Here is a 24,276-nt window from a genome sequence, read left to right as displayed (position 1 = left end):
TGATTCCATACATCACATAATCACAACTGAGCCAATGGTTCTAGAAATTCACTTTGCTACACAAATGCTTTGGATTACAAGCATGTTTCCAGAATGAATTATGTTCACAAACCAAGGTTTTACTGTATAAATATATACAATGAAATATTACTCAGGCATCAAAAAGAATGAAATCTTACTGTTTGCAACAATGTGGATAGAGCTAGAATATTATGCTAAGCAAAGTAAGTCAGTTAGAGAAAGACAAATACCATATGATTTCACTCATATGTGGATTTTAAGAAACAAAACAGATGAACACAGGGGAAGAAGAAAAACAAAAGAGAGGGAGGCAAACCATAAGGGACTATTAGCTATAGAGAACAAACTGAGGGTTGCTAGAAGGAAGGTAGGTAGGGGATGGGCTAAATGCATGATGGGAATTAAGGAGGGCACTTGTGATGAGCATTGGGTGTTATATGCAAGTGCTGAAATCACTAAATTGTGATCCTGAAACCAATATTATACGATATGTTAACTAGAACTTAAATAAAAACTTAAAACAAACAAAAAAAGAATTTTGGTTTAGCTCTCCTACTATAATCATTATATTTACTATCAAATACAGTAAAACCTTGGATTGTGAGTAACTTGTTCTGTGAGTGTTCTGTAAGATGAGCAAACGTTTCCAATAATTTTAACTTGATAAACAAGTGATGTCTTGCAATATGAATAGTAAGTCATGCCAAACATCACAGGATCACAACTGAGCCAATGGTTCCTCTCTCTCTCTCTCTCTCTCTCTCTCTCTCTCTCTCGCTTGCTACAGGATTGTAGGTGATTGTTTCCCACGCTTGGATGCTCAGTCTCAGGCTGTGGTGTTTTGCAGAAATCAGAAGTTGGAAGGTGCCCACAATTGGCACTAGTGTATTTTTTGTCACTTCACAGAACCTATGGACAGTCCTTTACTTTTCCATACAAGAGTAAGCTTAGGATTGCTTTGCTTCATTCTAGGTCAGGCTGCCTGCAGATATAGGCCCTTTCCTCTGCTACCTTATTGTCAGTTACACTAAGTACAGTACATCACAAGATTTTATTAATACTGTACTCTAATCAACATCCATGTGAGCGTATACAATGGCCCCCATGCAGAAAAAGATTCCACTGAGCCAAAAGACAGCAATAATTCCATTAGTGAGAGTGGAAGTCAGACACCTCTTCTCTCTTGTATCCCTCACACCAGCCACGAAGGTTTGCAAAGGTAAGTGCATTGTTTATTTTTCTTTATATTTCATATTTTTGTTATTTTGTATTATATTACAGTATTGTAATCATTTTTTTAATTTTATTTTTTATTTTTTAAAATTTACATCCAAATTAGTTAGCATATAGTGCAACAATGATTTCAGGAGTAGATTCCTTAGTGCCCCTTCCCCATTTAGCCCATCCCCTTTCCCACAACCCCTCCAGAACCCTGAGTTTGTTCTCCATATTTCTGAGTCTCTTCTCTTTTGTCCCCCTCCCTGTTTTTATATTATTTTTATTTCCTTTCCCCCATGTTTATCTGTTTTGTCTCTTAAAGTCCTCATATGAATGAAGTAATATGATATTTGTCTTTCTCTGACTAATTTCACTTAGCATAATACCCTCCAGTTCCATCCACGTAGTTGCAAATGGCAAGATTTCATTCTTTTTGATTGCCAAGTAATACTCCATTGTATAGATATACCACACCTTCTTTGTCCAGTCATCCATCGATGGACATTTGGGCTCTTTCCATGCCTTGGCTATTGTTGATAGTGCTGCTATAAACATGGGGGTGCATGTGTCCCTTCGAAACAGCACACCTGTATGCCGTGGATAAATGCCTAGTAGTGCAATTGCTGGGTCACAGGGTAGTTCTATTTTTAGTTTTTTGAGGAACCTCCATACTGTTTTCCAGAGTGGCTGCACCAGCTTGCATTACCATTGTAATCATTTTTATATGAATATTTTGGGGTTGTGGAATGAATCATCTGAGTTTCCATTATTTCTTATGGGGAAATTCTCTTTGATATACAAGTGCTTTGGATGACAAGCATATTTCCAGAATGAATTATGCTCACAAACCAAGGTTTTACTATACCTTTCTTTCAAAAATTAAATGTCTGTCACAAGTATTTAATAAACCCAGAAAAATGGAAAACATATCAGGGGAACTTGTCAAGTTCCTCAGTGTAGTTGCACTTACCTGAATAAAAGTTAATACAATGCTTTATCATTGTGGTTTTCAAACATTTTTTTATAACAGTAAAACCAAATTTTCAAATGAAATTCCATCTCAACACTGTATATAAAAATAATTTAAAAAGGTAGGATGTTACTAACCAGTGCTGAGCTCCTGAGGAACTTCAGCAAAGCCCTGAGGATCCCTGGAATTGAGTTTTAATACCAGTGTTCTTCCAGTTTTACTTAAGCATTCATACCCACAAATCATCATTTCTAAATACTGGCCATTGTGTGCAAAGTGACTCCAAATAACCAGGGTTTGTATTCATGGACTGGAAAGCCATATTTCATTAAGAATGTTAACTCTAATTAAAACCACTGCCTCACTTCCCTCATTATTAGAAACATAGTAAGTCTAGTAATTTTCCAAAAAGGAACAAAAGGACTTATTATCAAAAGAGACTTAAAATCACAAGTCACGGGCACCTGCGTGGCTCAGTTGATTAAGTGTCCAACTCTTGATCTTGGCTCAGGTGATGATTTCAAGGCTGGCAAGTTTGAGCCCCGTAAGTTTGAGTGCTGACAGCATGAAGCCTGCTTGGGATTCTCTCTCCTCCTCCTCTATCTGCCCCTCCCCTGCTTGCACACACTCTCTCTCTCAAAATAAATAAACAAACATTTTTAAAAAATCACAAGTCAGGCTTTAACTCAATCTCTTACTTAATGGTTAAACAACACAGAATTTTGGCAAGGTGCAATTCCTGTGATATTTTAGATCTGGCTTTCAATTAGGTATAATGGCCTCCTTCAACACTATTACAATCTATCCCAAAAAGCAATTTCACCTGGGGAGAGGCACAGACACAGGAGTACAAGGTTGCTGCCAAATGGAAAATGTCTTCTGAATATCCATAAGTCTTACAAGTATCTAATTCATAAAGTGGAGAAAAATCAATTAAAAATTTCAAGTAGAAAAGGCAGAGAAACACAGAAATTCTACAAAATGACATGAATGGTATCTGGGCAAATATCACATCAGTAAGACTCTTTAAATGCTTCTACATGAAAACTAATCTAAGTGGGCTTTAATGCAATTAAAATAGACTATTATCATTAATCTGCAATCTGTATGCCAACTACATCCAAAATAGAATTGAAAAGGCTTGTAATATTAAAACACGTGTAAAATATGGCAGTTGAAATAAAAATAACAGAATTATCTATTCGGAAACCACTAAAAAACATGTATATCATTACTTAGTACAAACTATTTATTGCAATTGAACAGCCATGAAACATAAAACATAAAAAACAGATTAAATCATCCTTGTTGGTCTGAAAATAGAGGCTGCAGATTTGCAGTTCTATACACAATAACTTTTAAAATGTTGGAATGAAAAACTCCCCCTACTAAAAAAAGATAGGAGACCACCAAATCTTCCCTTGCCAAAGTGAACTGATGGCATATGACTTACTGCCCTGCTGGTCTCTCATTTACCAACAAGGCACAAGCTAAGTAGAGCCTTATTCATCTACTCAAAATCATCACACAGAATAAAAGCCAGCATCGTTAGAAGGCATAGGAGTCTGCAGCATCTGGCACCCGGCTATTTCTCTGACCTCATTTCCTACCACATTCTCAAATTCCACCAGCACCACCAGTGCGCTCCAGCCATACACGCCCCCTTGCCACTCCTTCAACAATTAACACACTCTTGCTTCAGGGCCTTTGCACCTCCTGTTTCCTCTGCTTTGAACATTCTTTCTTTCACTTCACCTATAAAAAGCATATTTTATCAGATAAAAATTTTAATTTTTCAAAAAGGCAAATAAATACTTACCATGAAAACCGATTTTTTTAACATAAATTTGAGCTGACTGTCCTTCTTTGTAGTTTTCCATGGGAAAGACCAAACCTTTGTTTCTCTTTACATTGATTAAAGGTTCTATTGCAATTAGAAGAATTAAATCCTTTTCTGCTTTCTTTAACTCTGGATCATCCTGCCTCTAAGAGAAGTATATCCCACAATTAATAATTCAAAGGCATCTTAAAAAAATAAAAACAAATTATTGGTTTTGTATATATCACCTGGAGAAAATCAATAAGCTGCCCAGCTGAAGATTCAAATAAACTCCATTCCTCATAAGTAAAAGCTAGTTTTACAAATTTCACAGCAGCATCTATAGAAATAACATTTTTTCCTTTTATAATAAGTTGCAGAAGAGATGTTTGTGGAAAATCAAGCATTCCATCTGCACCAATATTTGACACTAGAAAAGGGAAGAGAGAGGTTTGAATGTCATTCATGCAAAGAAATATTTTCTAAATATTAACTATCAGACTGCCAGGCACTAGGGAAACAATGGAAAAGAAGAAAACACAATCCGTCTTCACCGAGCTTACACTGTGGTGGGGAAACAAGAAATCTTAGCAGGGAAATAAATATAGGGTGCGATGGGGACAAATAAGAAAGGCACTGAACATCGGTTTGGGGTAGGAGAGTGGTCAAGGACAGCCATCCAAAGGAAGGAACATGGAATCTCAAAAACAGAGAATTAGCGAGAGTTTTAGCTAGTCAACTAGGAAGTTAGATAGTACAAGTAGGGATACAGCATTAGAGTCATCTTTATATATCCATAGTAAACAACAGAATCAGACATGGGCAATGTACAGCTTCCTAGGACAGGAGAATTAGGAACACCAACATGTATGAGAAGGGCAGAGGGAGAAAAGGCTGCAAAGAAAAGTGTTTAGAAAGGAGTATCACACAGTAACAAACACTGCAGAGAGTAAAGGAAGAAAGTACTCAGAAGTGACCCTTGGACTGAACAAAAAGGAAGTTATCCATGACATTTTCAGTAGATGGCTGAGGACAGAGGGATGAAGGCTGTATAAGTAGGAAGGAAAGAATTGAGAACAGTGGAAACAGAGCATTTCTGACTATAATAAAAGGAAGAAATACAGGGAGGAAGCTGAAAGAGGACATGGGATAAAGGGGCAGTTTGGATAGATTAGGCTAAAAGACTTCAAAAAGGGGGCACTTGGGTGATTTGGTCAGTTGGGCATCCGACTCTTGGTCTCAGCTCAGGTCATGATCTCGAGATCATGAGTTTGAGCCCCACATCAGACTTTGCACTAACAGTGCAGAACCTGCTTGTGATTCTCTCTCTCCCTCTCTCTCTCTGCCCCTCCCTTGCTCACTCTCACTCTTTCTCTCAAAAATAAATAAATAAATAAATAAATAAATAAATAAATAAATAAATAAATAACTTCAAATGGAAGAGAAGGAATATCCCTTCCATTTTAATGAGAGACAGTGGAAAAGATCAGTACAGGTAATAGTAAATTTTCAAGTTTGGGTGAAGAAACTCTCATCTGAGATCTTGTATTTTCCTCATGAAAAGGAGATGAGCCCAAACCATGGACACTCACTGCCCTCAAATGGGCATACAGGTGCGGTCCACACCCACGCACATATGTGCACACACACACACAGACACACTAAACTCACTTGAAAGTACACATGCTGAGGTCTAGGTTTTACCTCTCCTTCCAAGTAGACATTGTGGACGAGTCAGGTAACTGTTCCAAGGCAATAGAAGGTAAGTTCATGAAAAAATAAAGTTGAAAGTACAAAAACCTTGAAACAAAGACCACAAATGAAAACATCCTTTACCAGAGGAAACAGAAAAAAGGAAAAGAAGTGAACACTTAAACTTAGTTTAAGTTTATTCTCTTAAGGAAATAAGATATTACTTTACAAACATGAAGTAAGAATAAACTACTGTGAAAAATAATCAAACAGGAACTAAGTATAAATTATTTTATTGTGAAAACCAAAAATTCAATAGATGAATGGAGTAGAATAGCAAGAACCAAAGAACAAATGAGTGACCAGGAAAGTCAGATTGAAGAACCTTCTCAGAAGGCAATAGAAAGGAGTAAAGAAATTAAAATAATAAAATAAATAAGATATGGAGAGTGGATGTGATAACATCTGATGGTCCTATTAGGACCATCAGAGAATTTTTCAAAAGTAAACGTAAGGGGAAGGAACAAAGAAATAACATGAAAAATGAAAGAAAGATCTAAGACCTCAAAGTACTTGCTATATTACAAAACCCACCCCTTGGCCTAATATAACAAAATGTGAGAATATCACAGTAAAGAGGGCATTACAAAAGCTAAATCTATAAAACAACAGGATTTAAACTGAGAGACGTCTCAATACCATATGCAAGACTATGGAGAAATGTCTTTAAAATTCTAAAAGGAACCAACTTTGAAGCAAAATATTATATCCAGCTAAACTATTTCAAAGTTCTTAGAGTTTGTATTTGAGCAAAAAGAAATGAATTTAGAAACAAGTATTGAAAAATGGGAAGGATGAGGAAAAAGTTTTAATAGTATATTTATTGTCTTAAAAAGCATGGGGTGCCTGGGTGGCTCAGTCAGCTAGGTATCTGACTCTTGATTTCATCTCAGGTCATGATCTCACTGTCTGTGAGTTCAAGCCCCACATCTGGTCATGCAGAGCCTGTTTGGGATTCTCTCCCTCTGTCTCTGCCCTCCCCTTCTCATGCACATGTGCTCTCTCTCTCTCTCTCTCAAAATAAATAAACAAAATTTAAAAAAGAATAATCCTCACCTCCACATTAGGTTTATTCCAAAAATATAGGGTGGATAAAAATTAGACAGGCAATCAATGTAATTTACCACACTAACAGAAATGAAATAGAAATCCATTCAATCAACTCAATAAATCCAGAAAAGGCTTCTGATGAATTTAAACAACTATTCAGGATTAAAGTCAAACAAACAAAACTCAGTAAACCAAGAATGAAAGAAACTTCCTTAATCTGAAAAAAGGCATCTAAAAAAATCCTTCAGCAAACATCAAACTAATGGTAAAATGTTGAAAGCTTTCCATGTGAGATCGTGAATGAGACAAGGATATCTGCTATCGCCATTTCCATTTCATGTTTTATTGGAGATCCTATCCAGTGCAATAAGTCAAGAAATGCAAGAAAAAAGAAATTAAAAGATTAAGAATTGGAAAGAAAGAATATAATTGTCATTATCTACAGGTGATTATACACCCAAACAAATCCAAAAGAAAATCTAATAAATTATTTAAATTATCAATTGAGTTTAGCAATATTGCTGAATTTAAGATTGATAAAAATTGGTTATCAGTTTCTTAAATGTGGAATACGATACTAAAATTTTTGTTTTTCAAGTTCTACCATAAAATGTCATTTTAACAAATTATTTACTTATTAAAAGTTCTTTTCCTGCCATAAACAGTTCTGAGACAACATCACGAACTTCTACTTCATCTGTAACAATAGGTCCAGTTTGTAGAGTACGCCTATTTGAATCAGAAAGAGCTTCTAAGACAGCCAGAAACCGGGATGCGGTGCTATCAAACATCTCATCCAACAACCGCTCCGTGACAGTACGTGGCCATGGCAACTGGAATAAAAACAAAACAAAACACACAGTCCACTTCTTTAAAGTTCTAAAATGTTTAATATTACAAGCCAAGATAAGTAAGGCATGCTTCATTCGTGCTACAAGTGCTAAAGGAGAGAGTGGATGGCCTATGAATGAGACAGCTGCTTTTATGGTTTTCGTTTTTGAGGTGTCTCTCCAGATTCCATTAAAGTTTCTGTCATGCTGCCATTACATCAAAGACGGCTATTTCTTTGTGCTTGTGTTTCCAAGGCAGCATTAAAAGGCTGTTTATTATTGTCTTTTTATTAGGGCAACATCAATCTCCATATGCCTTGTGTTACCTTAATTACACGGCCTTTAGGAACTGATACTCAAACTTTGGTTGCCTAGGAATCTCTCAGGGGTGCTTTTTAGATTCACAGACCAAATCCTGAGATTCAGTGGGTCTAGGTGGAACACTTTTCATCAGCACTGCAGGAAATTCCAATGCCGAAGGTCCTTAAACCCAAATTAGAAACAATATTTTACAGTACAAATAACAGGTCTCGTGGTAGTTAAATAAAGAAGAGTTGACCAGCTGTATACTAATAAGCTAATGACTGTTTGAGCCCTGTATGAATTCCCAGCCACTCTGCTTTGTATCATCCCAGAACAATTTCCCCTTCTGCCAATGGCTTGCTTCTATACTCCTCCAACAAATGATCTATTTTTTGTATTTAGATTACCAGTAAACAAGAGAGGTAACTGTGCTCAGCTTTTCTAGAATCCATGTCCAGTTAGAAGATACCCGTCATATTCCCCATGATTCCCCTGCTTCTCTCCTCTTTTGGGAGCAAAGTCAGAAAGGCAGAAAAACATAAACAGGGTTAAGGCTGCTTTGGACTATTTTTCCACAAACCAACTTCTCTACTCATTAGTTTCTATGCCTTTTCGATCCATAGGTCAACTGACATGTTAAAAACCTCAGTAAAACTTGAACTTCATGCCCTAGTCTCTCTTTATTTACAAACAGAGGTAAGGGTTTCCTCTAAGATTTTTATTGTAGATTAAAACAGAGCTTTTAAAAATTATATTTAAAAGCATAATAAACTTCCTAATAATTAGAAGTATTCAAAATAAAATTATAAAACCCAAAGATTAGAGTTAAATTGTTTTTAGAAATATAGAAAAACTATCAAAAAGTGAAATAGATTATTTATCAGAGCTGTAGAAGAATACTAAGTAAACATTTTAAAATATAAATATTTTAAAAATCTATAACAAAGATTTCAGGCAATAAAAAAACAGTGGGTTGCCAAGCCTGACAAGCAAGATATTAATGTCTATAAAAGCAATGAAATCATTCAAATGTATTTTAAAAATTAAAATCTCTAGTAGATAAATGATCAAAAACTGTGGAAGATAATTCACAGAAAAAGGAAATAAAAAGAGTAATCACAAAAATATGGGAAAGTTGGATCACAGAAACAGTTAAAATAAGCCATTTTATAAAAACAGAATTATTTTAAAAATTAAGAATAATATCAAAATGATAACAGCTTGTGGTGAAATTGGTACATACAGGTTGTACCTTATGTACCTATTTCGGAAATCAATTTGGGAATATATATCAAAAGAAATAAAGATGCTTGTATCCTTTGATTCAAATCCTACACCTTGAATTTTGTCCACAGGAAATAAAAGAAAAAAATAACATACTTGAAGATGTTGATTACTTCAATATTGATAATGACAAAGAACTGGAAACAACTAAAATTTTAAATAGTAATAAAAAATTTGACAAATTATGGTACAAAACTGCATCAAGTATATTATACCATCTTTAAAAACATCAGGATGGTTGAGAAGCTAAATGGTAAGATCCAGATTGTCTGTTCCACTTCTAAATACTATGATTTCTATGACATCTACTCCATTGGATGTATTATGCTAATTCTCCAACATAACACACTTAGCCCAGTCAAGCTTAATTTCTGTCCCCCAATAAATGTTGTTTGCTCTTGTTTCCAAGCTATGATCTTGCTCTGGTCCTTAACTTAGAATGTTTTCTTCTCTTCTTCCTGTCCAGTCAAATCCTGCTCTTTATTCCAAGGCCATTCAAAAAGACAGACCTGTGACATTGCTTTTCTATATTCTACCATACTTGTAACCACAGTAGGCACTTGGTACATTCTGTTAAATGAATAAATGAAAAAGTAACTAATAGCTAATACTCCTGAGGATCTATTACATGCTAGAAACATTCTAAGGGCTTTACATGTAATTCATTTAATCTCTATCATTATTTCCTTCTTAATACTTATCACAAGCAATAATTACTATACTTATTTATTATGTAATTTCTCCGTAAGAATGTAACTTCTACCTACCTTGTACATACAGCAGGTACTTTAAAAATATTTATTGAATGAATCCCAAACAGTCAATCACTAGGAGTATGGATTAGTGGTGCTTGAAAGGAATCCTTTAAAGTCAAAATGATTGGGGTGTCTGGGTGGCCCAGTCGGTTGAGCATCCGACTTGATTTCGGCTCGGGTCATGATCCCAGGGTTGTGGGATCAAGCCCTGTTCAGCATGAAGCCTGCTTAAGATTCTCTCTCTCTCTCTCTCTCTCCCTCTGCCTCCTCTGTCCCTCTCTCCCACCCATACACACACACTCTCTCTCTCTAAAAGAACACAAAGCAAAACAAAACAAAAAAACAAAAATGATTAACTGCGAGTTCACAATGGACTTACAAATTCAGAGAAATGTTTTATAAAACAGATTTAATGCATATTGAAATTAATTTCTTTTATAGGCATATAATAAAACTATTTCATATATATAGAACAGAACATTCTGCAAAATATGTCAAATATTGCAAATACTGATGACTTTTTAAAAAGGATATATTGACTATTCCCTATGGAAACTGCCAACTAAACATTACAACTTTTTTTCTAAAAATATATACTACCAGACCTTTCCATAAAATAATCATCTTAAAGGAAACCAGAAATAGATGTGTTTTTAATGTAATGTTATACAGAATTTTAAACATTTTTCTTTGAAAATATATTTAATTTTTATACCAGGATGATTATAAAGCATAATATTATGCTAATTAATGACAATCTTATGGCTTTGGATACTTGAATTTGGTTTGCTCAGAGAAAAAAAAGTTGCTAGTCAGAAAAAAAAACACTACCCCCTGCTCTCTTACAAATGCTACATAGCGTCACTACTCAACAATACCAGATATAGGCGGTTCCACAGCCCATCCAAGGAATTAGCTATAATTTGGAAGTCACCACCTGCACAAATTATACACCATTGGTCGGTAAGGGACACGATTTTAAAAGGATGTATGAAATGTACTTCTGGGCTCAGTAGTCAACATATCATAGTCACACTAGAAAGCTACCATGCCCAAATAATAATTGTATTTAGATATTACGATTTAAGAGAAAAAAATAAATAAATAATTGCTCCTAAATGTTATAAGAAGAAATGAGTTAAGAGAGCAGCAGTTATTGGAGTAGTGAGAAAGCACTGAACCAGAGACCTGGGGTCTGCTTCCAATGCTGCCACTAGCTGCCTCTGTGACCTTGAGGCCATAATTTAAATACTCTGGGATTTATTTTCCCATATGTAATAGGAAAGGACTGAATCAGATGATTTCTTAAATTCTTCTCAGGTTCTGAGAGTCTACTACTCTCCTGTCAGAAACTGCTCATCTTCCCCCTCACTTTCATTTTCAGTCCCTACAAAGAAGTTCACAGAAGAATTTACAGCTATCTACAACAGCTTCAAAGAAAAAAAAAAGAACTGAGCCTTAAGAGATAGTGAGATTCAGAAAAGCAAGGGCAAGACAGTGGGAGAAGGAAATGGCAGGAGGGAGAAAGGGCAGAGGGCCCCAAAAGGCAGAACTGTGTCCCAGTCTCCATCCCCAACAGCCCTAGTGCTGCTGGTCAAACACACTTGTGGCCAGGAGAGCCATGTGATGAGTTTGGACATGTGAGTACAGACTGCTGTCCCTTCCATGCTGGGCATTATTGCCTGCACAAGATTCTCCAGAGCTTTCTCATATCCCCCATGGCAGAATGACCAGCAATTTTTGAAATGAGGGCTTCTCCTCAATTTGGCCCTGAGTGGCAGTCATGAGCACAGCCCCCTGATAACTATAATAAGTATGATGCCAGTGGGAAATAAACAGTTATTGTAAGTCACTGAGATATGGGGTTGTTTATTGCTATGGTGTAGCCTAGCTCATAAACAGTCCCAAAGGTGCCTCCACCTTCTCGCCAACCTCAGAGGCCCCTAAGCCAACAACAAGAAGTCAAAGACAAAGGTCACTGTGGCACCACTCAAAGTGTGTACATTTGAACCTTTTCCAGGCTCTTCTGCCTCTTGCCCTTTAAAGTTGCAAAAGTGGGATTGTGTGAAGGCACAAAAGCTTTAAGAAAGCTATGAAGTGAGGCCATGCCCACAGTGGGAAGGCTTTCTTCTATTTGCCACTGGTGTAGGGAACAGGGTGCAGGATTTAATACTGAGTGACCAGACCTAAAAGATAGAGGGTTAACACAAATACACTGCAAAAAGAGTCTGAACAAGAGAAGACGTTCTTAGACTTACAGTTTGAGCTTCCCTTAGGTTCACTCTTATCTTTGGTCTAAACAAACCTTTGTGTTTCCTTCTAGATTCAAATACTCCTCTTTTGAAGATCATCACTGCCATCTATCTCAAAAAGAAGAATTAAATATGATGTAACAATGGGATGCACTTCTCAACCACTAATATTATGTACTTAATCAACTGTATGGTGCAGTCAATTTCTTTTATTTCATGAAATGTTTATACCTTTATGGTGGCCTCTCTATAATATCTTCTGGATTCTTCCTGCGATTGTGAGGAACTCATCAATTCCAGTTGCCTTAACTCATCAATTTTAGCTAAAGCACGCCGAGCAAATGCCTATACGCGATTAAAAAAATTAATTCATAATAAGTGAGAGTATAGTGATCAAAAATGCATCAAGACCGTATGTTTTATTCTCCCAGATATTTGATTTAATTGGTGAATTAAACTCTGTTGATGCTAACTCCTTACAACACTGTAAGTATATCATCAATCATTTCCTACAAGCATCCCTGAATTCTGCAGGTCTAAAGTCAATAAACTGTCAGATATGCTAACTTTATGAATCAAGAAAATCAAAAAAATAAGGAAAGCCAAATTCTGTAGCTTCATATAGATTATCACTTTTCTGTCATTGCATACACACATGCACACACACACACACACACACATAAACACACGCCCCTCCTTAGTGCTCTACCCTAAATCTTAACCTTACTAAAGCATGCTGTATTATGTATTCAACTATTCACTTTGTCCACTAAATTGTGAGGCCCTTTAAGGATCTTATTTATTTTTGTATCTCTGGTAGCCAGCATGTAGGAAGTATTTATTAATATCTGAGGGAAAAAAGGAAGGAAGGAAGGAAGGAAGGAAGGAAGGAAGGAAGGAAGGAAGGAAGCCTGCTTATTTAATCAGATCACCATTATTATAATTCTCTAGAGATAGTAACAAAACAGGTCAATTTATGTAATTTATTTTACCATTTCTTTGAAATACGTTATCTATAAATCATAATTTTTTCCTGAAGATGCTTCCAGACATAATAACATACATGAACAGTTAAATTTTCCAATAAGGAAGAATTCCATTAGGAATCAAATAGTCAAAACTATGTATATGTTCCATTCGCCGACAATTCTAATAGCTACAGAAATATGCCACCCCTAGTACACTATAACTAACTGTACATGCATGGTGAGTAGTTTCTAGAATGCATCCTTGGCTAGAAAATGTCTCCCACAAGGGTTATACTAGGCTATTCAGGATGGGCCACTACCATCCAATCCCTCAGAATTAGTTTGGGCAGGAAAAACCAAATGTAAAGGAGCCATTAACTGGCCAGATGATTGTGAACAGGATACGAAAAAAGATTTGTATAACGGTAAAGCTCTGTCCTGCTCAGACTTCCAGCCAAGAGGTTAAGTGAAGGCTGAAATCCTCTGCACTCACCAGACCATATACACTGGTGCAGGGATGTGCTGGCCCAAAGGAAGGAGTGCCTACTTCTAATTCTCACCAAGCCCTCATCCACTGACAAGCTAAGTACCATGTACTGTAGAAAAGGGTGCTTTTCATTTACACAGAGGTACCACATAGGCTAATAGAAACCCCTAAAAGTTAAGTTACATTTCAAGTATTCGGTCTAAAAGATATACAGGAAAAGAAGAAAAACTAAAAAAAAAAAAGGTGGGGGTGTATTAAATGACATCTGGAAGCAGAGAAAAGCAAGACAAAGGGATTGCAGGGGGCATAGAATGCAAAACTAAATAGGGAAGAAGAGTGACTTGTGTGAAAGAATTCAACGGGGAAGGAAAGATATCAGAAATCTTATTCAGAAAAGGGTCCAAGGAGGTGGAAGTGAACAAAGAGCAAAGTAGAGAGCAGAATGTAGAGCAAGAGATCAATAGAACGGGGAAGCCAAGCACACTTCTGCAGGTACACCCTGGGACTTCTGTCTTTGCTCCACTGCAATTCTTCAGGTTTTGTCTGTCTGTGTTTGTGTTGCTGGGCATCTGAAGAAGAAAATGCTAATGACTTGTAATTTTCAATACTGGGATGCTGAGAATGACAAGGGGCCTACCTCTGCATGAACGCCAGCTTGGCAGTCATAATAGCACTGGCAGACGGCAGTGTAAAGAGTAGCCCGCCACGTCAGGTACCTGACAGACAGGAGCGGGACCGAGAACTCCATACACATACTGGCCCACAGGAGGTATTCCAAGGCCTGAGGAAGAAAGAGCACACTCAAGTAAATTTTCATTTTAAGCTAATAATGATGATTTTTATCTAATATAATCAGATTATAAGTTGTGAGCACAAGTTGCTGACTACTTAAACCAAAAATACCATAAATAGTGAGTCAAGAAAAAACAAGCATTTAAAAAGAAAATAATTTAAAGAATTCAAAATCTCAAGTGAGTCATTTTAGAATATCTTCCTTCTTAGCTACTAAAGTCCTATGAAGCCAGCTTGTTTTTATCTATATTTATCAAGTGTCAATAGCAGTCTAGGAGCTAATTCTAACAATGCAATTGTTATTACCTGGCCTGGAACCAATGCATGTTTCTGAAAATCAGCTAGTATAGCAGGGTAGGGGAGATGGAAAAGGCTTCCTCTCCAGTGCCTGTGATACTTAGTAGAAACAGTCCAATATTGGAGTCAAATAGACCTGGGCTTCCATCCTAATTTTATCACCTAGTATCTGTGTCATTTTACCTCTTCAGACCTCATTTTTTTTTTTTCATCTGAAAATAGGTATTTTAGCACATGGTAGCAGTGCTGTTATGGAGAAGGAGACAATGCACATGACATTCTAGGATGCTATTTGGCACACTGTAAGCACCCCATAAATGGTGCCTATTACCAGGTACAACTTGAAACAAAATGGTGGGGAAAGATCATCATTGTCATTGGCCTGTTGTAGGAATATATGCTTCCCCTCAACCACTGGTAATTCTTTTTATTCTTTATGTCCCTTTTTGGACATACTCCTCCTACAAACTCTATACCAGGAAACACTACTTGACTATACGTATCCTGCAGTTAAAAATTTTCAATCTTTTTCTTTCTTCAAAAATATTCCAAAAGCTCAAAAGTTAATTTGATTATATTACCTTTCATTTGATTGAATATAAAAAATTTCATCTATGTTCCTCATGTAAATGTAAAAAACGTTACTGAGATGAAAATAAGGGGGGGCCTGGGTGGTTCAGTCGGTTGGGCGGCCGACTTCGGCTCAGGTCATGATCTCGCGGTCCGTGAGTTCGAGCCCCGCGTCGGGCTCTGTGCTGACAGCTCAGAGCCTGGAGCCTGTTTCGGATTCTGTGTCTCCCTCTCTCTGACCCTCCCCATTCATGCTCTGTCTCTCTCTATCTCAAAAATAAATAAACGTTAAAAAAAATTAAAAAAAAAGAAAATAAGAATCTGAGCCAAAAATCTCAAAATTTAAAATTCTAAATTGTATCCATGGAAATATTGACCTTGACCAAGCAAGTCCTCACATGTCTCCCTAGACTATGAGGATACTTCCTCACTTGTCTCCCTGTCTTCGGTCTCACTCAACCCTTGTTCTTCTCATACACCCCCTTCCTTATATATTTTATATAATATATCCACCAAAATTACCTTTCTTTTTTTTAACTTTTATTTATTTAAGTAATTTCTGCACCCAATGTGGGACTCAAACCCATGACCCCGAGATCAAGAGTCACATGTTCTTCCAACTAAGCCAACCAGGTGGCCCCAAAATTAGCTTTCTAAAATGCAAATTGGGCTAATTGTGTTTAGAATACTCCCATGGCTCCCTATTGCCTATACAGTGAAGTACAACCCTATCTAGGGCACACACACACACCATTCATTACCTAGTCCCTGCCTTCTCCTCCCTCCATCACTCTTGATCCTACGTCATATACTTAAATCTACTCCAAAATGCTTTCCATTCCACAAAACATCTTAGTGGCCCAAATACACATGTCTTTGCTTACCCTGTTCTCTCCTTCACCCACCCCATATGACCGAGCTGAAACACTACCTCCATGACTAGCAGTGTTACCTTGGACAATTTATTTAAACTCCATGTGTCAAGGTTCTTCATCTGCAAGATAGGTATAATGACTATCTTATAGGATTGTTTGAGGATTAATTGAGTTAATAGAGGCTAAATGCTTAGAACACATTACACACATAAGTGTTCACTCTGGTGACCACAGTGAAGAAAGAGAAAGTGGAGCAGGAGAGGGTGGAGGAACAAGTTAAGGAGGGGAAAGAGAACAGTTGTTGAAGACTCTCCCAATGTCCCTAGAGAGAAATGACTATTGCCTTATTTCCATCTATACCATAATTGCATTATGGGTGTGCATAATACATATATACATATATACATATATATATGTGTATATATATACATATATACATAATACATATATACATATATACATAATACATATATATACGTATATATATATAATTTATGTAAATGTTTATGTACATATATATTTTACATTTAGTTGCACTAATATGCTCACATGTGTGTGATTCCAAAACTAGACTGTAATCTCTTTGAAAATAGGAACAGCACCATTATTAGATATCACCAGCATCTAGAAGAGTACCAGGTACATAGCAGATATTCCCAAGTGCTATTAAATGAATTCAATGAACAGCCTTAAAGTCAGCAGAACCAACTGCAGGAGACTAACAAGTATTCAAGATTCTCAAGAAAATAATGATAATAAATGTGAACAATGGAATAAAGTCCTTCTTCCAATAACAAATTCGGCCTTCAATAATTGAGGAAGTAATTAAGGAAAAATATGTCTATAAAAGTCAAACCCACCTTGAAAAGGCAAATCATCAAAATGATCCAGGAGCTTCATATGTATAAAGCAAACCCACCAGACTGACGTAGTATTTAATAATACAAATAGATAAAACACTGATAACATTCAGACCCTATTTCCATCTCTGGAGCTGTCAAAGGCAGTATATACAACACATGTGCAAGCATCTTAGTGTTCTCATCTAAGAGAAAGAAATCTGAAAGTCCAGAATTCTCCCCTGCCTAGTCAGTTCTGATTCCAGAGGAAAAGAGAGTGCTGGAAGTAGATCAGAGTTTGACACAGAATTGTAATAGTCTTGGTTATCCACTAAGCTCATCCCACTGGAATGTAAATTCACTTAGGAAAGGGACCTTGTTGGTCTTGTTCACCACCATATCCCCATCTCCTAAAACTACCTGGCATGTAATAGTAAATATTACATAAATATTTGTTGACTGATCATCATTAAAAAGTTTCAGTTAATGGTGCCAAATATGAAATTATGCCAAGTATTCATAGAATCAAAGGGCCCAAAGCCTATCCAATTTCATCCCCACCAACACCACTGGCACCACCACCTGATGTCCTATACCTTCCCTGCCCCAGAGTTCTCACCTCTAGTAACAAGGAATGTGCCACATGGTATCAGAAGACAATTCTAAATATGAAAAGTGCTTCATTAATGAAATGAACCATCCTGATATACCTTCAGGGCCTCGGTCCTAGTTACACCTTCTGGAATAGCACAATACCACCCCAAACTCACTTCCAAGTTACAGCCTTCCAAGACCTGCAAAACACCTATGCTTCCTGTCTTCTCTCCCAGCTCTCTCTCTCCAGGATAAACATTCCTGGGCGCTTTTATATATCCCAGACCTGCTCTTCCCTTCTCCATCATGGTTAGTCTCCTGTGGCTTTGCTCCAGGTTGCCAATGTCCTTTAGAGTGATGACTTCTCCACAGTTAAATGAAACTTTTGGTCCCTGTTTCTGGACACTACGTCTCTACTAAGTGGGTCCGGGGTTGCTTTATTGCTGTTTTTGCTGCTGTTGTTGTTTGCTAACCTTGCTGAACTGTGAACTGATGTGGAATTAACAGTCATCAAAACTGGAGTTTTCTCACATCTGTAGCACAGAAATCTCATTGTGGATTTTTGCATTTGGACTGTTTGCAATTTGGGGAGTATGAGATTAAACCATGTATAAATTTTCCCCTTTTAAACTTACATGTCTTTTCAAAACCCTGTTGGGATTCCTGATATTAAAAATTTCACATTTCAAAATAAAAATAGCTTCAGTCACTAATTGCTCACATTATATTTGAGTTCATATTCAGACTTAGAATAAAACACCCCAATCACATATTTTAGTGCCCCAAGGGACCGTAAAAGTGACCTAATCTAACTCCAAGAGGCTAAACTGCTTGTAAGCAACAGAGCTGAGACTAGAATTCAGGTCTTTAGACTTACAAGCACAGCAGCGTTCCTTCCACCACATCGGGGCAGCCTTGACAAAGGGGGAGTTCTGAAAATCCATCATTCCACTTGGGGTTCTGGAAAACTGTCATTCAGGTTTAAAGATGAAGAGCCGTTTCAAAAAAAACTTTTAAAAAACCACAAATCTTGATTTGTAGCTTTTTTTCTTGCTCTCAAAAGCTAGGAAGAACTATTTCTATTAATTAAAAAGGAATGATTTCAGTAGAACTGCTTTCTTCATAAGGGAAAAGTATTTTTGAAAAACGCAGTGAGAAGAGCCCAGCAAGAGCATGGTTCAGAGGTTGGGCAGGAAACACACACACAATTAGTCAGCTCAGCCACAGGACGGCACTGCAGCATCATTTATACCAGCGCGGATCACTGGAGGAAGACAACACCTGGAGGCATTTCAAAGTTTGGGTTTGAAGTTTATGTAATGGCACATGGAATGATTTGACAATAATTGTTCAAGCCGCAGATTTTACTAAACTATTTCAATTTTATAGTAAAATGAAACAGATAACAACTGTAAGGATGAATATATATCCTACTGTATTCTTTAATGTTTGCTGAGTACTGTACTACAATTTTAAATGCCTCAGAAGAAACTAGATTATACCATAAATGAAAGTGAAGTTGTCATATATCTTTAGGGAAAGAGGCTTCAGAAGCCTGGTCTCCCTCCATTCCTTGAGGTTTTGCTGGTGGCCTGTCTGAGCACCAAAGCAAGTGTTTCCCATTTAGGGAAGAGCCCCTGGTCAGTCCTGGTCTTCAGAACATCTTAAGGAATACAGAGTCATGTCAAAAACGAGTAGCCCTCCTACACGGCTCCTCCATTTGAGTAGGTGAACCAAAATAGGATGGGTCATGACATGGTTAAATTTAGTCAATAGGCAATCACTTTTCTTTTTTTTTTCTTTTTTTAAAATTTTAATGTTTATTGATCTTAGAGAGAGAGACAGACAGACAGACAGAGTGTGAGCAGGGGAGGAGCAGAGAGAGAGAGGGAGACACAGAATCTGAAGCAGACTCCAGGCTCTGAGCCATCAGCACAGAGCCCGATGCAGGGCTCGAACTCACAGACCGTGAGATCATGACCTGAGCCGAAGTCAGGCAAACCGACTGAGCCACCCAGGCGCACCAGGCAATCACTTTTCTAATGGTGTTGAGTGTCAGTACGGTGTAGTATTGGCCTTAGCTACACCTCTAACTAAATGTGAGACATTGAGCCTCAGCTTCTTCATCTTTAAGATGAAGTTAATAATAGCACCTTTCTCAAAGTGGTGGTGTGAGGATTAAATTAGATAATATGCGAAGAAAGTGCTCAGAAGCATACCTGATAAATGGTAGGCATTCATTCAATAAATGATGATGATGATATTGCCCACCTCGTAAGACAATACTGAGCATTATATATGCCCTTCACACAGACCTAACACATAGTAGAGATTCAATAATAATAACAAATGGTAGCCATTATGCCTAGATCCTATAGGAATAGGAGTTTAGATTGCTCTAGGGTGACACCGGAAAAGCCTGAGGATCCCATGTCTATTTCTCTTTCTGTTGTATGCTATAACAGACTTGAATTCTAAAATTGCTGCAGAATCGGGAACCCTCATACCCAGAAGCACTCAGATGTGGCTGAACCTCCAAGGACTTGTCCCCATTAAATGGACCCATAAAGTTCATTTATAGCCTCAGCTCAGGAATCAACTCACCAGCTGAGGGCTTGGGAATTTCTAGATGAAAATTATTAATTTCCTTGAAACTTATTATAGTGAACAAACTGAAAGAATCTCATTCCAATCTTCAAGTGCTAACTGTACAACTACCCACCACCCCAAATTTCTTGCATCTCTCACTTGCCCCCATTCCTATCCCACAAGACTGGGGCCATAGAACTGTCCTCCTTCAGCCCTTATTTTGTCAGACAAAAGCTCAAGTTCAATAAGGGGGAGAGGAGATGTCTTACATCGGATCTGAATAAGAAATCATTTTAAGATGACTGTGACATTAAGCTAAAATTCTCTCAGCATTAACAAGCACAAACACTAACAGTTAAGTTTTGGCACGGATGTCTCTGCCCTTCAAGGCTCTGGCAGACAAATGCTGTAGCAGACCAAACTATGATGGTTCTGTGAAGCAGTATTTGTTGCTACAGCAAGTGCAACAGGAGTATGCAAATTCTCTTTAGGAAATCATCTGGAACTGAATGCAGAATTGTTGGAATAGTGTGTAGGCCACATTTACATTATTCATGAGACAGTCTCCCTTCATTTTAATTTACATTCAAAATGCTGGCACAGAGCTTGCTCAAGTCACTGTCAGTAATAGAGCTTTTAAATTTGAGGAACAAAACAGAGAGAACACATAATTAATGTTATGCACTGAGCATGCAAGCATCTTTTCTTCCATTTGTATTTTTTAAGAATTGTCAAATTTTAAGATACTTGGGTTATATTTTGAAGAAATAAATTTTTTTAAAAAAGTATCTGACCTGAGTGTTAGAATATTCAGCATAAGGTTTTGCATGCAGGAAAGGAAAATAAAGCAGGAATGTTTCAGACACCAGAAACAATTCAAGCATGGTCTCAACAGGAGTATATTCTCCCTTCTTGGGCTATATTCTAATGACCGGATACTGACACAGGGAATAAATATGTCTCCTACACACAAAAGTGCTACCAACATTGAAGGGAAGTCAATAGAAGTGTCAGCCACTTCCTCAAGCTAAAACTGAGCAGTAAGTTCTAGTAAGTGAGATTCTTCTTATGAAATAAAGGCCCCTTCCCCTCAGCTCATGACTGGGCCAATGGTTAGGTGTACATTCACCCAACTAGCAGGTAGGCCATAAGTAAAGTCCAAGCTGTTCAAGGAGAACAAAGTCCAAACTCCATAGCATCATACATAAACAGCGTAACCATAGTTTATTATCCAAACCAGAACACTTTAAAGAGTGAAAGGGAGCACTATTAATAATTACTCCAGGAAAACAGACATAAACCAGGACTGTCCTGGCAAGCCAGGATGCATGGTCACCCTACCTAAAGATATAGTTACCAGAGGGATGTTCAGTATCAAGTTGACAAGTAATGACTAATCTGAGAGACTGAGAACACTGGAGATTACCTATCAATTTTAGGAATTCTTTCTTTTTTTTTTCATTAATACTGTATTGTCTTTTTTAGATTTTTATCTTTACAGATGGTCATGTTAAAGTAAAAGTATGAACAGTAAAACTATATAATATATACTTATTAACTTTTATTATATAATCCACTGATTTCCTTTGTTTAGCATTCAATGCTAACAAAAGTCTTGAGAAAAACAGGAAATACAAGGCAAGATATTTTGTCAGTAAATTTCATACCTTGGAAGACTGACCTATGATCATCAGTTTTCTGCAAATGGTGTAAATGTAAATGGTACCTAGATGAAGAAAAAGACTGTTAACATGTTTTACAGTTAAATAATGGCGATTTTATATTCCAATTTCTGTTGTTTAAGTCTGTAGTCCCTAAAACAAGTGATCTCATGAGAAAGTCTGATAATAGAGAGTTTATAATCGTTACAATTTTTTTGTAACTTGCAGCCAAATCATTAAAAGAACTAATTTGAACATATTTTAAGTAAGTTGCCACAGGAATCTTTTAGTCTCATTTGAAAGGAAGCATAAGTTTTGAAATATATTGAACAAAGGAATATTTTAGTAGCATAATTTAGGTACCGTGTGGTTTTATTAATTCATACAAAATGCTGTTGGTTCCCATGACTTCCCTATGATTGAAAAACTAAAGATTTATCTCCAAATAAGATTAGAATACATCTTTAATCAAAATAGCATAATACTAAGCAAAGAAACTCATGAAAATTTAAAATCAAAACATATAATTTATTTATTTTTTATTTATTTGCAGTGTCATATAATATTTGCCCCATTATTAAGGTATAAGCACCCCAGTGAAAAACAGCATTTCCAACTCGTATTTAAAGTATGATATTTTTTTTTGTCAGGTCTTTAATTAAATACCAGAAGCTAGAAAACTGGCAGAGTTGGAGCAGGAATGGGGAACAACATCACCAGACATCTCTCTATATACAAAGGACATTATCGTGCTATAAACATACCCCAAAGATGGTAACATACCTTTAAAAGGCATGTAATTATAATGACAAGTAGTCTAAATATTTTCTATAAAATATCTGATCTAAAATGCACAACCATCAAAATTCAACAGTTATGAATCCATGTTTGCACTTAAACTTTAAGAGCTTCTGAGAAAACAGCATCTGCTTCAAAACACACACCACTTGATTAAAATACCCTTGTAAGCATAGCATAATAACCATTAATTATATGTCAATAACAAAAATATGGAATAAACTTTTTAAAATTTTTTAACGTTTATTTTTGAGAGAGAGAGAGCGAGTGGGGGAGGAGGAGGAAAGAGAGGAAGACACAGAATCCAAAGCAGGCTCCAACTGTCAGCATAGAGCCCGACGAGGGGCTCGAACTCATGAACCGCGAGATCATGACCTGAGCCAAAGTCAGAAACTTAACCGACTGAACCACCCAGGTGCCCCAAATAAACTTTTAAACACTTACAGCACCATAAACTTTATAGACAATGCAATAGGTCCTTAACATTTAAGGACTCAGCCTTCTCAGTGCGACTGCTCCCAGGCCATGGAATTAGTTATTTCACAGAAGATGCACCAGGGAAGAAACCAGTTGGCTAGTAACAGCTCAAGCCCAGCATTCTTATCTCAAGTGGTTTTTGTTGACCTTTACCCTTAATCTTTAAAAATGAAACTGTATAATAGTGTTTCTTCATTTTAAAAAAGTCACCAAGTAAGGATACCCACAGCAAATTCATGCCTCTCCACAAAACATGTGATTCAGGTGGGAGCCAGGAGCCTGGGTAAACATGTCAGTAACGGGAACTGGGGAATTTCAAAAGACCTCAGGAGACTGCCCTCAAGAATGACAAGGGCCCTCTGTCTTTTAAAATGTGATTTTAACCTTTCCAGCCCTAATATGTCCTGACTTATAACTGAATCCTTCTTTGATGGTTCAGGTTCTTGGCATGGCTCACAAATTCCCACTGCAGAAGCCTGACAGGGAGAGTAAATGATACAAAATGGAAGACGGGTGAAATCTCAGGATACCTCTGAAAGTTTGTTTTGTTCTATTTTTAACTAAATCCCTAATATGAGTTTATTGCCTTGTCATGTGACTCCTTTTCATCAAAGACAGCCACCACGAAAATAATCTTACTATGTGAGGGTTGAATGAGCTGGGTTCAGGTTGGTTGTGAAGTAAGGTATTATGCAATAGTCACACACCCAGTTAGAGTTTGTGAAAGAACCAAAATTGGTTAACTATCTTAAGAAACCAAGAGTGTGTATGCATAATAGTCAATTAAAAGGAAAGAGAATCAGTGTTAAAGTCTAACAGAAAAGGTGAAATGTATTTTTGATAAATTGAACTGTAGTTCTTTAAACTCCAAACTTATTTTAAAACTACAATGTCTTAGCACTTGTTAATCTCCCAGCTGGAATGCCCTTCCCCCAAATATCCAGATGTCTCAGTCAGGTGTTTACTCAAACGTCATCTCGTCATCTCGGTGAGGCCTTCCCTGACCCTGTTTAAAATAGCTGCCCAGCTCCAGCCCCGCCTCTTTTCTCCCTATCCCCTTCTTGGCTTTATTTTT

General features: G+C 37.0%; 1 protein-coding gene across 6 annotated transcripts in view; it reads right to left on the bottom strand.

Moving 5' to 3' along the window:
- The window catches only part of CFAP54 (cilia and flagella associated protein 54), a 295,832-nt gene that overhangs the window by 247,644 nt on the left and 23,912 nt on the right, over window positions 1-24,276 (bottom strand). For all 6 annotated transcript variants that reach the window (XM_053226636.1, XM_015070493.3, XM_053226634.1 and 3 more), the window contains 8 exons: window positions 21,933-21,991; window positions 14,347-14,490; window positions 12,486-12,599; window positions 12,261-12,362; window positions 7,465-7,663; window positions 4,277-4,458; window positions 4,029-4,194; window positions 3,033-3,115 (listed from right to left, as the gene is read on the bottom strand). In XM_053226636.1, the coding sequence (XP_053082611.1) occupies window positions 3,033-3,115; window positions 4,029-4,194; window positions 4,277-4,458; window positions 7,465-7,663; window positions 12,261-12,362; window positions 12,486-12,599; window positions 14,347-14,490; window positions 21,933-21,991 (1,049 nt within the window). The remainder of the gene's footprint in view (window positions 1-3,032; window positions 3,116-4,028; window positions 4,195-4,276; window positions 4,459-7,464; window positions 7,664-12,260; window positions 12,363-12,485; window positions 12,600-14,346; window positions 14,491-21,932; window positions 21,992-24,276) is intronic.

This window comes from Acinonyx jubatus, chromosome B4 (assembly GCF_027475565.1).
Source record: "Acinonyx jubatus isolate Ajub_Pintada_27869175 chromosome B4, VMU_Ajub_asm_v1.0, whole genome shotgun sequence".
Lineage (NCBI taxonomy): Eukaryota > Metazoa > Chordata > Mammalia > Carnivora > Felidae > Acinonyx > Acinonyx jubatus.
The sequence above is the reverse complement of the archived record's forward strand: the minus strand, read 5'-3'. Positions and strand labels throughout refer to the sequence as shown.